Source organism: Stenella coeruleoalba (genome assembly GCF_951394435.1).
Source record: "Stenella coeruleoalba genome assembly, chromosome: 5".
Lineage (NCBI taxonomy): Eukaryota > Metazoa > Chordata > Mammalia > Artiodactyla > Delphinidae > Stenella > Stenella coeruleoalba.
The window spans coordinates 132,158,092-132,171,970 of NC_137150.1; the positions used below are offsets into that span (position 1 = coordinate 132,158,092).

The 13,879-nt window shown below is 47.4% G+C and overlaps 1 protein-coding gene across 2 annotated transcripts in view; it reads left to right on the forward strand.

The window, feature by feature from the left end:
• EVA1C (eva-1 homolog C) overlaps positions 1-13,879 on the forward strand; it is an 84,609-nt gene that overhangs the window by 51,156 nt on the left and 19,574 nt on the right. For both annotated transcript variants that reach the window (XM_079921903.1, XM_079921904.1), the window contains exon 5: positions 13,021-13,164. In XM_079921903.1, the coding sequence (XP_079778029.1) occupies positions 13,021-13,164 (144 nt within the window). The remainder of the gene's footprint in view (positions 1-13,020; positions 13,165-13,879) is intronic.

Consider the following 13,879-nt stretch of genomic DNA (forward strand, 5'->3'; position numbering starts at 1 on the left):
TGCCGATGCAGGGGACGCGGGTTCGTGCCGCGGTCCGGGAAGATCCCACATGCCGCGGAGCGGCTGGGCCCGTGAGCCATGGCCGCTGAGCCTGCGTGTCCGGAGCCTGCGCTCCGCAGCGGGAGAGGCCACGGCAGTGAGAGGCCCGCGTACCGCAAAAAAATAAATAAATAAGCAGCCTGCCCATCCCTCTCCCCCTTCCCACCCTCCCCTCGCAGTTGCGTGCTTCTGCCCATGGCCCCTTGAGTGCCCGTGAGGGTGAGGGTCAAGCTCTTCCCTGCATTCATGAACCACCACCCAAATGCCAAGGATCCTCCGGCCCTAGGCTCTGCAGTGCGAAGGGGTCCAAGGGAAAGGGAAAGGGTCCTTGCGGGTCCCCCTTCAGCTCACTGTCTCGGGTCCCCCTTCATCTCACCATCTCGTGTGCCCTTCACCTCACTGTCTCGGGTCCCCGTTCATCTTGTCCCACAGCCTTACGTGGACGCCTCTGGTTTCACCTTTCGGGTTAGCACTTAAGGGCAGAACCGTGCATGTGTGCAGAAATATGAACCCCTGGCTGCCTGTGCTGGTGAAGTTTCTTGATCTAACTGAATGCTAAGAAATACTCCACTCCTTGGCCCAGGTAAGCTGTACGTAAGGGTTTTAAACTGAATTTGGCGTGTTCGCCCCACAAAAATCATCAGTTTTCCCTCTGATATAAACACACTTTAATATCACCCACTTTAAAAAGCACCCTCTTTTGACCCCCTGTCTCCCATCCACTGCGTCTGCAAGTCCTGTGGGCTCTCCCCGTACCCAGTATCCAGACTGTTTGCTCCCAGCCCACTCAGGGCTTCTCTCACCTGGACCATCTGGGCTGCCTCTTGACTGGTCTCCGGCCTCGCTTCTTGATTCCACACCCTCCCTTAGCCCCTTCTTCACTTAGCAGTCAGAGGGATTTTATTTAAATCAAATCAGATCACATCCCCCCACCCCACTTAAAGCCCTTCACTCTGTCTACTGTAGAATAAACCCAGTCTCCCAGCTGTGGTGCGCCTCTCTCTCTCCTTCCTTCACTACCTCTGGAGCACTCCACACTCCTTCATACCCCAGGGCCTTTGCACATGCTCTTCCTTTGGCCTGGAATCTCACCCCACGTCTTTGCATGGCCAGCTCCGTCTCGTCATTCGGGAATCAACTCAGATGTCATTTCAGAGAGGTTCTCCGAGGCAGCCTGCCAGCACGGCACCTTGTCCCTGTCATCCCACTCGAGCTGTCCCCATTTGATTGTCTTCATAACATGGAAATAGTCACTTATGTGCATATGGTCTCTCTCACCTGGAGAAGGCCAGCACTGCAGAGGATATGCCTCTTTTTTCCTGTGGAATTCCCAGCAAGCAGAGCAGAGCCTGGCACAGAGCAGGTGCCCGTGTGACTCTCGAGCCCTGTGAATGAGTCAGAGCCCCCCTTCCTAAGTGAGGCACCCACACTGGCCTCCGGCGGGTGGATGGTTGCCGGCCTGGAATGTGGGCCTGGTGTTGTCACAGCTTCCAACCTCTCATGAGATGCTGGGAATCTGAATTTTTTTTTTAATGTGAAATTTTCCAACTTTTAAAACACCGTGCAAGCCAAACAAAACATGCCTACGGGCCACATCCGGTCCATGGGCCACCGGTGTGTGATCTCTGCTCTCAGTTCTAAGTTATTACTGCAGCTGGGCCTCAGTGCTTCGAAGAAGGAGAAAGGGCTGTTTATTTTTAACCCCGGAACCTGGGATGAACTTGGGAGGATGGTTGCCTAAAGGCCAAGTGGTCGGGTCTCACCTTGGGCCTCTGAAAGGGGATGTGTGTGCTTTTCCTCTTGCATATAAGCTACAGTCTGGTGCAGCCCCACAAGCTCAGGGTCTGGGTACCCAGGGCAGCCCCGCATACTCGGTCAGAAAGCAGGGCGGAGCGGGGCGTCAGCACGCAGATACCCAGCGAGAGCGTTTCCACTTCTTCTAAAAGATAATTGTCGTGATGATTGCTGCTCTGCACAAGCACCGTCGTTGTATTGAACAGAAATAAGAGAAAGATTCAGCCACAGATTTTTCCCATCAAATGAAAAGATTTTTCTTTTCAGGATCTCTTCCAAGTCCTGGTGTGTGATGAGCAGAGAACAACTTTTACATAATGGCAATTCTGAAGTAGATACATTTGAATTCTGCTTTGAAATTTCACTTTATGTCACGGGTGGTTTTCCGCATGACCAGTGAATTCCTGACAAAGTCAATCACTCTCTTGTTAAAGGGATACAATATATACTTTACTTACCCATTCCCTGGTGGCTGTTTCATTGCTTTTTTTTTTAATTAATTTATTTATTTTTTGGCTGCATTGGGTCTTCGTTGCTACGTGAGGGCTTTCTCTAGTTGCGGAGAACAGGGGCTACTCTTCATTGGGGTGTGAGGGCTTCTCGTTGCGGTGGCTTCTCTTGTTGCGGAGCACGGGCTCTAGAGCGCAGGCTCAGTAGTTGTGGCGCTCGGGCTTAGTTGCTCCGCGGCATGTGGGATCTTCCCTGACCAGGGCTCGAACCCGTGTCCCCTGCATTGGCAGGCAGACTCTTAACCACTGCACCACCAGGGAAGTCCCTATTTCATTGTTTCTGATTTTTAAATATCATAAACAATGTGTAAGGAACCTGTGCTTGTAGCTTTTTCTTTCCTCTGGTTTATTTCCTTGGGATAAATTCCCAGAAGTTTTATTCCAAAGGAGGGCATGGGCATGTTTACAGTTCTTCCCATGTACCACCAGAGGTCTTTCCGAAACCTTTTCGTACCAGTTTATGTGCATAAGCAGCGACGTAGAACTGTGGGTTTCCCTGCAATTTTTTGCAGCATTCTGTGTGATTTTTCTTCATGTTTCCAAGTTAATAGGTATATAGTGGCCTTTCTGTATATATTTTATTTGCTTTTCTTTGTTTATGAATGACCTTGAACCTTTCCCCTTGTGTTTGTGGTTATTGTATTTGTGCTTTGCACACACTGTATCTCTAGCCTTTGTCCTTTTGTGGTTGTTGAGATCTTTATTTTTTCCATTAATTTTTATGAGCTCAAGACAGAGTAAAGATATGAACCCTTTATACATTTTTTTCTGCTGGAAGTTTCCCATGCCACGGTATATATTTTTCTGAACTAGTAGTCCGGGTTTGCTATATAGGGCTGGTTGCGTCTGTGTACTTCATACGTAGGATAAGTTCAAAGGGAATGGGTTGAGTGGTGGTGGAGAGGGGGACGCCCCTGGTGGGAGTCGGGCAGGTACATGTGGTCCCCAAATCATGGTGTGACGGCATCACGTTCCCACAAGCATCCTCAGGGCTGCCCAAGGCCTGGCCGTCAGTACCTCCCATAGCGGGACCCAAGCTTCTGCTGGACATCCCCAAGGATATGAGGGGACTCATGCTGTCCTCGGCAAGCCCTCCGGGTCTGGGCTGGGAGGAGGGCGGACAGAGTCTTCATGCTCTATGGGTGATACTCTAAGCTGGTCCCATCTGGAATGTATCAGGGCAGGCGCAGCCACGGTGAGGCGCTGGTCACACACCACACCCTGGTCTTGAACAGGGCTTCCCAGTCTTCCCACGTCATCACACACAGAAAATTATATTTGCATGGCACAGAGGGGTAAAGGGAGGCACTGCCCATACCCCAAATCAGGAGTCCAAGGGAAGCCTGGAGGCCTGAGGAGATGCATTCAGTGTACCTGTGTGCATTCGCTGGTTTTGTTTTTTTTATAATTTATTTATTTTTGGCTGCGTTGGGTCTTCGTTGCTGCATGCAGGCTTTCTCTAGTTGCGGCCAGTGGGGGGCTACTCTTCGTTGCAGGGCATGTGCTTCTTTTTGTGGTGGCTTCTCTTGTTGTGGAGCATGGGCTCTAGGTGCACAGGCTTCAGTAGTTGTGGCACGTGGGCTCAGTAGTTGTGGCTCGCGGGCTCTAGAGCACAGGCTCAGTAGTTGTGGCGCACGGGCTTAGTTGCTCCGCGGCATGTGCGATCTTCCCGGACCAGGACTCGAACCCGTGTCCCCTGCATTGGCAGGTGGATTCTTATCCACTGCGCCACCAGGGAAGTCCCTGCATTCACTGTTGAAGTTGGGAAGCTCTGCCTTGAAGATGCGCTTGGCTCAGGACGCAAAGGTTACTGATGCTGGGCTTGTCTTCAAGGCCCTTGGACTTTAACCATCTCCTCAAGGTCCTCCCAACTATGCCCACTTCCCAGTCCCAAAGCTACTTCTGTAGTTTTAGGATTTTCTTTCCCCAGCAATGTGTATTTGTTTTCTTTTTTTTTAATTTTTTTAAATTGAAGTATAGTTGATTTACAATGTTGTGCCAGTCTCTGCTGTACAGCAAAGTGACTCAGTTATACACATGTAGACATTCTTTTTTATATTCTTTTTTTTTTTTTTGCGGTACGCAGGCCTCTCACTGTTGTGGCCTCTCCCGTTGCGGAGCACAGACTCCGGACGCGCAGGCTCAGCGGCCATGGCTCACGGGCCCAGCCGCTCCGCAGCATGTGGGATCCTCCCTGACCGGGGCACGAACCCGTGTCCCCTGCATCGGCAGGCGGACTCTCAACCACTGCGCCACCAGGGAAACCCCTCTTTTTTATATTCTTTTCCATTATGGTTGATCACAGAATATACTTTTGTGTACTATACAGTAGGACCTTGTTGTTTACCCATTCTAAATGTAATAGTTTGCATCTACTGTATTTGTTTTCTATTGCAGAGTAATGAAATATTCCCAAATTTAATGGCTTAAAACAAAAATGAACATTTATTACCACACCGTTTCTGTGGGGCAGGGATTCTGGGGTACCCTAGTTGGGAAGTTCTTGCTTAGGGCCTCATGGTGTCTCATGGTTGCAGCTGGCATGTCGGCTTGGGCTGCAGTCATCTGAGGGCTGGACTTCCAAGGTGACTCACTCATATGGCGGGCAAGTTGGTGCAGGTTGTTGGTGGGAGACCTTGGTTCTCCCCACATAGGTCTCGAGTGTCCTTGAGACATGACAGCTGGCTTCTCCCAAAGCCCAAGATGCAGAAGAGCAAATGGAAGCCACACACCGTCACCTCCACCCAACTCTATGGGTCTCACAGACCAGCTGATTCTTTGAGGGAGGAGGCTACACAAGGGTGTGAATTCCAGGAGGTTGAGACCATTGGGGGCCATCTTGAAGGCTGCTACGGGCTGAACTGTGTCCTCGTAAATTTCCCGTGTTGACATCCTAACCTCCAGTACCTCAGAATTGTGACTGTCTGGGAAGATGGGGCCTTTAAAGAGGTGACTAAGTTAAACCGCGGTCATATGGGAGGGCCTTAATCCAACGTGACTGCTTATAAGAAGGGGAGATCAGGACACGGACACACACAGAGGGAAGACCATGTGAGGACGCAGGGAGAGGTCAGCCATTTGCAAGCTAAGGAGAGAAACCTCAGAAGGAGCCAACCCTCCTGACATCTTGGACTTCCGGCCTCCAGAACCAAGAGGAAACAAAATTCTGTTGTTTAAGCCACCCAGTTTGTGGTACTCATTACCACGGCCCTATAAACTACTACAAAGGCTGACTCACCGTCACAGCTGTCAAAAAGTGACATTTTACCGTCACACAGGTTCAAACACAGGTAGATCTGGTGTCTCTTCTTGAGGGTGGTGACCCAAAATTTCTGAAAGATCTTAAAGCAAGTCAGACCCCTCAGCACTTATGGCTCTTTTTGGGACTTCCCTGGAGGCCCAGTGGTTAAGACTCCCCATGCTTCCAATGCAGGGGGTGTGGGTTCAATCCCTGGTCGGAGAACCAAGATCCCACATGCCGTATGGCATGGCCAAAAAATTTGAAAAAAAAAAAAAAAAAAACCCGAAAACTTACAGCTCCTCTAGTGGAAGAGAAACTGAAAGAAAGGTATGGAAGTGATCAGCGTTGGTTCCAGAGAAACACCAGTGAAGCAGCATCCTAACACAGAACCTTCCCACAGACCCGGGCGTGAACTTAGGAAAGCAGGCCTCCAGAAAGTTCCCTTCGCTGGGCCTCCACTATGGGACGTCATTTCCTGCTGCAGCTGCATTTTCTGTGTGGGCTCCAGGGACTCTATTTCCTTAAGAAGTGAATGAGAAAAACGACACAATGGACGTCAAAGGCTGGGCTAAGGCCACCCCAAGGCCAAGTGTGGGCAGGCCTGGACTTTTCAGCCAAAGATCAAGGTGCCAGGGATTCCCACTGCCAAGAAAGTCTCTTAAGAGCAACCAGCCTAATTATCTGAATAAACACAGGTTGTAAAGAGCGATTAACTTCAGTTTCTGTTAAACAGTAGCCTCCCCCCCCCAAAAAAAAGTTGAATATCTTGTTATCACATGTTTTGGGGTGGAGGGTAGTTTGCCAGGCAGAGAGGTGCAAACAGAATCAGCCTGGGAGGGAAATAACCACTTTAAAAAAAGAATCCTGCCAATGGTTCAGAGCTCAGCATCAACAAGGAAATGGTCAGACCCGAAGTGGACCTGAATTACCTTGGGCCTCTTCCTAAAAACACACTGTGGCTTCTTTCCTTCTCACCAAGATAAATTCTTTCACTCCCAGGGTAGCTGTGAGTGCAGAAGCCTGCCTCTGTAAATCACGCTGGTCACAGGACCTCCTGGGTGCAAGAGGATTGTCGTCTTACAAATGGGAGTCTCTTCCCCCCGCCCTTCCTCTGTGAGCCTTAAAGAATACGGTCAGGCACATGTCCTAAGAAAATATAATGTTTCCAGGGCTCTTATACCGTTCTGGCAAGAGCATGAACTGGTACAACTCTTCTGGGTAACGGGTTGGCAGTGTGTGTCAAAAACTTTAACATTTTGAATGCCCTCTGACAAAGCAATCTACTTCCAAGAATTAGAAACTACCACGCCTGTGTGCAAATGTTTATCTCTAAGGCTGTTTCACATAGAATTCGTTATAGCATTAAACCATGGAACTCATCAGAATGTCTACCAATAGGGTATTGTAAATAGAGCTGATACATCCGAGAATCTCTACACCTCTTTAAAATGATGCTTATGTTAAAATTTTCACAAATATATTAATAAATGAGAAAAAATCGCATACAGAGTAATATGTACATGATCCCATTGGGGGGGAAGGACATTTAAACATAGGAAAGTGACTACAAGGATGTTCTTTAAAGGTTAACCTTTTTTTTCCTATTAGTGGGATTTCCTGGGGATTTTTATTTTCCTGGTTTAGGCATATTTGTGATTTTCAAGTTTTCAACTACAAACATGTTTTTATTTTGAAACAGAAAAAAATAATAGTTTACAGACAAAACCAATCATAGTTATTATAGGACTTCTAAGAATAACTTCGTAATTCGTACGGTTACTTCTTCCCAGTGTAGGTGGCTTATACAGAAATCATACAGTGCATTCTCAGATCTCTTGAGATTTAAGGTTTCTTTTTTACAACTGATACATGTGCTCAGAGAAGAACCTGTGCGTCCACAAAGCAATGAAAAATAATAATAAAAATAAACTACAAGGGACTGGGGAGAGATAAATTAAGAGTTTGGGATTAACAGATACACACTACTATATATAAAGTAAGTAAACAAGGACCTACTGTATAGCACAGGGAACTATACTCAATATCTTGTATTATAATAACCGATAATGGAAAACAATCTGAAAAAGAATATATATGTATATATGTATAACTGAATCACTTTGCTATACACTTGAAACTAACACAACATTGTAAATTAATCATACTTCAATAAACAACTTTTTAAATAAACTGGAAGAAAATTCAAAGGATACATTTTTACTCCTAGGTAAACTTTTCATGGCTTCTGGGGCAAACTGGGTTATACAAAAGAATAGTTTATCATTACATTTGCAGAAAAATTTACATTTCTGAAAATAATCGCCCCAGAGACACTCGTATTCAAAAGCTGTCTTCTATCCAGACGTGAATTTTATTTTTCTTTTTAAGAAAGTTCATTTTGTACGCTTTCATTTCAAAGCAATGTAAACTCAAAAACTTGGAAAGTATCTTAAAATCGATAGGGGAAAAAAAAAAAACTTTCCCATCAGCCAGAAATATCCCCTGTTACCATCTTGGTGATTCTCCTTACAGTGTTTTTAAAGTTTTGCTTATTTGCAGGTTAAACTTTAATATTTAGGTCTGATTGTACCATATGCTTGTTTTCACTTTCTGGATTCTTAACCATTGGAGGTATTCCATTCGACCTTAGAGACAGCTGGTGAGAACAGTTCACTTTTATGTGGGCTTTGACTTCCGCAGTTGCTTCATACAAACCTCACAGAGAGACAGTGAAAAAGATGTTCCTCGTGCTACGCAGGAGGGACACAGAGTCTCAGTGAGTTGAGCAGATACCAGGTGCTGGGCAAACAGCAGAGAAACTCCCATGCCCTCCAGGAGCTCTCATCCAATGAGAGATCCAGGCACCAAAGCAGCTAACCTAACGCAACACAACGCACCGTAAGCAGCACGACTGCCCACCGCAGACCCCAGCTCCGTGCAGCAGCCCTGTCCATGGGGCATCCCCCTTTGTGCTCTGGAAGCCATTGCCCTCGCCCCTTAGGCTTGGGGTGGTAGCATCTCACAGCTGTTCCTTGCCCCGGGGTCCTGCACCATCCTTCGAGGTGTTCACATCCCATCCACACCTTTGTAAAGTCTCTTTATCAAGCTTGCTTTACGTCGTCCGATTTGAGCGCTGGGTGGCCTGCCGGAACCCTGATGATACCCACTGCTCACGTTACTGTTCTTGACTCTTCACAAAGACGTACTTGATGCTCAGGCACTTAAAACATTTCATTCTATCTTCATTGGCTGCTTGACTTGCTCTGTTTACTTTTCTTTCATTCATAAGAACGCACCAGATTAGGTCCAGCAAGATGCCTCCTTTAGACTGGAGTATTCAGAAGCAGTCAGAAAAAAGATGGATCTATTCCAAGCCAGAGCGAGTTGCAGAGAACTGACCCAGGGACCAAAAGGAGGCTGACAGCTTCCTGAAGCCCCTCCAGGCAGCTTTTCTCAGCACGGATTTGAACTCACGGATCACACCCCACCCCTCCCCCCACACACAGAGCAAACACATTCTAAAGCCAGATATATGGGATGTTTGCATTCCCTGGCGTCCATGCCAGTCCACTAATTCATTCATTAAATATATCATTGTTGGGTGTCTGCTATGTGCCCAACACTCCAGTGATCATGGAACTGGACTTAGCAAAATAAATCAGAACCTTCATGAATATATTCAAATCAAGTGCTTTTATAAGAATGTTCCTCACCATTTGTTGAGATATACATATTACATACATTTAGATATATCACCAAAAATATATACATATATATTCACACATACACACATATATACATATATGTTTATAGGGTCCATATATTTTTATATGTGTGTATATATAATATACACATATTACATAAACAAATATATAATTTACATATTGTATATATGTGTGTGTGCATATATGTGTGTGTGTGTGTATTTATTTAATTTAATTGTCCTTTCCTCAAGATCATTGTCTTTCCAGCTTTGTGGTGTTTACCACAGATCCTTCCTTTCTTTTTTTTCTTCCTTTTTTTTGGTTTAGCCATACCGTGCTGCTTATGGGATCTTAGTTCCCCAATCAGGGATTGAACCCACGCCCTCAACAGTGAAGGTGCAGAGTCCTAACCACTGGACCTCCAGGGAATTTCCAAACAGATCCTTCCTTTCAACTGGACTCTTTCACGGATCTCTAGTTAACATAAGAGATGGAGTTGGAGGGCCTCCCTGGTGGCGCAGTGGTCGGGAGTCCGCCTGCCGATGCAGGGGACACGGGTTCGTGCCCCGGTCCGGGAAGATTCCCACGTGCCGCAGAGCGGCTGGGCCCATGAGCCATGGCCGCTGAGCCTGCGCGTCCGGAGCCTGTGCTCCGCAACGGGAGAGGCCACAACAGTGAGAGAGGCCCGCGTACCGCAAAAAAAAAAAGATTTCCTGCAAAAGTGACAGGGTTGAAGATGAAGCTGCAGCGGGGAACTGAGGAGGGATGATTCTAGGACCGAGCATCAGACCTCGGAGGAGGGAGCCGGGGCTTCTGGCCGGGCTGCCTAGAGGATGTCGCAGCGCGACTGAGAGCAGCATGTGTGGGGGAAGAGCAAGCTCAGGCTGCTTCGCTTGGGTGTTGGTGGGGGAGGGGCACATGATGGATGTCACATGAGGAGTGAGAGGTTCCTGAGGGAACAGCGAAGGCGATCCATTATGGGAGCTGGAAGCGGTCGGGTCCTCAGTTTTCCGATGGTCCAGGTGGACGTGGGCCCAGATGGCGTGTGCAGGTGCAAGGAGAGAGCCCAGGCTGAGGAAGGACCTCCTGTGGGGCGAGCAGGCCTGCAGGGGTCTCTGGGATGGAGCAGTCAGACAGATGGGGGGGAAGGGCACCAGGCAGCCAAGGTCAGGGAGGAAGCCTCCAGCAAGAGCGTTCAGGCACCCGAGTTCCGGAGATGGGCGAGGATTAGGGCCGGCCACGTCTCTCTGCTAGGACAGTGGTAGGTCCCTGTGATCTGAGGGAAGGGACCCTTGTCAGGGTGTGTGGAGGGCAGAGGCACATTGGGGAATGGCTGGGACGTGGGTGGAGGGGGACACAGCGGAGGTGGCCGGCATGGAGGACCTTTGCAGAATCCTGACTGTGAAGGAAGGCGATAAGGCTGGAGACAGTTTCCGGGATTGAACTGCAGGGGTTTTGTTTTTACAGGGTAGAGGAGTTTGTCATCTGTAAGACATGAACAGACAGCACAAGAAAAGTCCTGTGAGGGGACTTCCCTGGTGCTCCAGTGGTTAGGACTCCACGCTTTCACTGCCACGGCCCGGGTTCAGTCCCTGGTCAGGGAACTAAGATCCCGCAAGCTACGTGGTGTAGCCAAGAAAAGAAAAGTCCTGTGACTGGGGGCCCCTGTGCTCTCCCTGAGACCAGCTTCATAGCATCCGCCCTCAGGCTCTGCGGGCATGCACATCCCACGGGCATCTCAGGATCTGAAAACTTTCTTGAATGGTCCTTCCCCTTTGAAAGGCAGAATAGTTTTTTATTTTGTTTTGTTTTATTTTAATGAATTTACCATCTCGTCCTCCAAACTGCCTACTGCTACTGATCTCCCCTGTCCACGGCAGCGGCACCGCCATCTCCTCTGTCCCCAGGCTGAAGGTCTGACTCATCCTCAGTGGGGCCCTCACTCCCCCCCACTGGAGACCTGAAGAGTGGAGCTCAGAGGTTAAAAGGTTAAACCTGCAGACTTGAGGGCCTTTCCCGGGTGTTCACGTCCAGACCCTGCTGTCCTCATTCTTTAGCTGTATGCGGTTCCGTAACCTCTCACACATCTGTGTCCCCATTCACAAAATTGATATTTTATATATATATACACCCACACTCTCTCTCTCTCTCTCTCTCTCTCTATATATATATATATATATATATATAAACATATATGTAATATAAACAATCTATTAGATATCAACTAACCTATTATAGATTATATAAGCAACTTATGATACATAATAATATATCCTATCCTATATATAGTCTCTAAAATATAAGATATTATAATAAACAACCTATCTCATGGGGTTGTTGAAACATTGTATCAGTTCACATACAAGTGCTGAGAGCAGAGCCTGGCAGAATGTTAGCTGTTATAGTGAGCTGAACTTTGCGAGGTGTCTAGAATTCTCTTCTTCTCCATTCCCTTCTCTTCAAGCCCTTAACTCCTCCCAACGTGTATTATTAAAATTGCTTCCAAACTAGTCTCCCTGCCTTTGGTTCCTTTTCTCTCCCAGGGCATCCCATACACTGTCCCCAAAGGAAGTAGCATCAAGGCATTTTTTTAGGCTCCCTGTTGCTTGCAGAATAAAGTTCAAAGTCTTTAGCTCAGCGTTCAGAGGTAGCTTGGTCCTGCTCCATTTTGCTTTTCCGGCTCATCTACTGCGTCTTCCTTGCCCACGCCTGCTATTCCAGCTCACGCTGAGCCCCTAGACTCCCACGAAGTGCTTCTGGCCCACTTGCCTTGGTGTTTCTACCTTTCTCTCTTTGCCTGCCTCTGTCCAATTCATGCTGCTTCTCCCATGACCAAGCCCCTCTGCTCCATAAAGCCTGTCTTGACCACTCCGGTCCCCGGCAACTTCTCCTGCCTCCAACCCCATCACCTCTTGTCTGGACCAATCACTGCTGACACTCACTCCGTGTTTCACATTATTAGCCGTCAGGTTAATGTGGGTTTTGTCTCTCCAGCCCCATCCGACATCCTGCGAATGCAAGGCAGGCTTCTTCTGACTTGTTTTTCAGACGGTACCTAGCCCAGTGCCTTGTCCTCCGTACGTGTTCAATTAATATTTACTAATTTGTGACGGCATCGTGCCAGGGTGCTGAAAACCACATCCTTGTGTTTATTCATCCATCTATCCTTTTGTTCATTCATTCATTCGTTATTACTGGATTTCCACAGTGGACCAGGCTGTGGGAATTAGATAAGGAACAAGATAGAAATAGTCCCCGTCCTCATGGAGCTTATGCTCACACAGGGAGAAGGATTCTCAGAATTAACCAATAACTAAAATATTTCAGAGAGGTAACGCTCACAAAAGAAATACGAATCTTTATTCAGTGTTCTGCGTGCTTTGCCTCTTCTATATGCGAGGCCCGTTACCTGACTGGGGAGACAGGGGCAGTGCCCAGTGCAAGATGCAAATACAGGGCCCCTTGTTCAAAAATACATAAGGATTTCCGACCAGTGACAGCAGAGCGTTCGAGCAGTCTGATTAAAGTAAGCCCTTCCAGGCCTGCCTGTGTAGTATTGATACCTAGCCCATGCGGGGTGCTTTGATGAGACAGAAAATAATCAGAGAAACGATCTCCGTGAGATGTGAGATCCAGCTCAGTATCCTTATTTACAGAAAATAACAGTAGCTACATGGTGGCCATACGTGGAATCCAACCAACATGAAGTTCTTGATTTTTTTTTGCCTCTCAGATTGCTTGTCTTACTCGGCTTTGCAAGTATTATCCAGGAGGTGTTATGGGAAGCAGAGATGCAAAATTCTCGTCAACAATCACCATTTCGGAAGCCCCTGTCTTCCGGGAGTGAAGAAATACCTCACCGTCGCCTACGCATGTGGTAAGAATCCACCCTCCCCAAGCTGCTTGGAGACCCTGCCTCTTGGGGAGGTGGTGAGCATGTGAACAGGAGTTTTCCGGTAACAAACCATTGCATTCACTCTACCCTGAAACTGTGCTGTCATCCCAGATACTGGCGAGCCTCTTCTCCTATCCCTTAGCCTTGTTTATGACATTCGCCTCAGATAAGCGATCGAATTGTCTCTGGTCCACATTTGTTTTAAAAGTGCTTTTAGCAATCAGATTGGCAGCAAGCGGGCTGGGCAGGAAAAGAACAAGCAAATGGGATAAAATGGATGTCACTGAGAAGAATGATTTCAAGCTGGGTTCTTAGGAGGCTCTGAAATGTATGGGTACGTCACACAAATTCACTCAGTATTGCTGGACTCCCAGCTAATCTTCCATCCCAGCCTTTAGGCTGTAAAATGACTAATTCTCTGTGCTGCCGACAGCCGTTTTATCGACGTACCCCCAGGGTTAAACCAACAGATCAAATGCTTACCCCACAGCCATTAAATATGTTACATGACAGCATCACTTTGCTTTCCTAGTGTCTTCAAATAATAAAATGAAATTGCTCATTCATTTGATTCTAATTTTATAAAGCCGCCTTTAAAAATCAGGTGTTAATTACCCTCAGAGGGTGCCGTGGATTTCTGGTTTGTAATCCTGACATGTGAACTGGTTTTTAGAGGTGTTTTTTGTTTTTGTTTTTG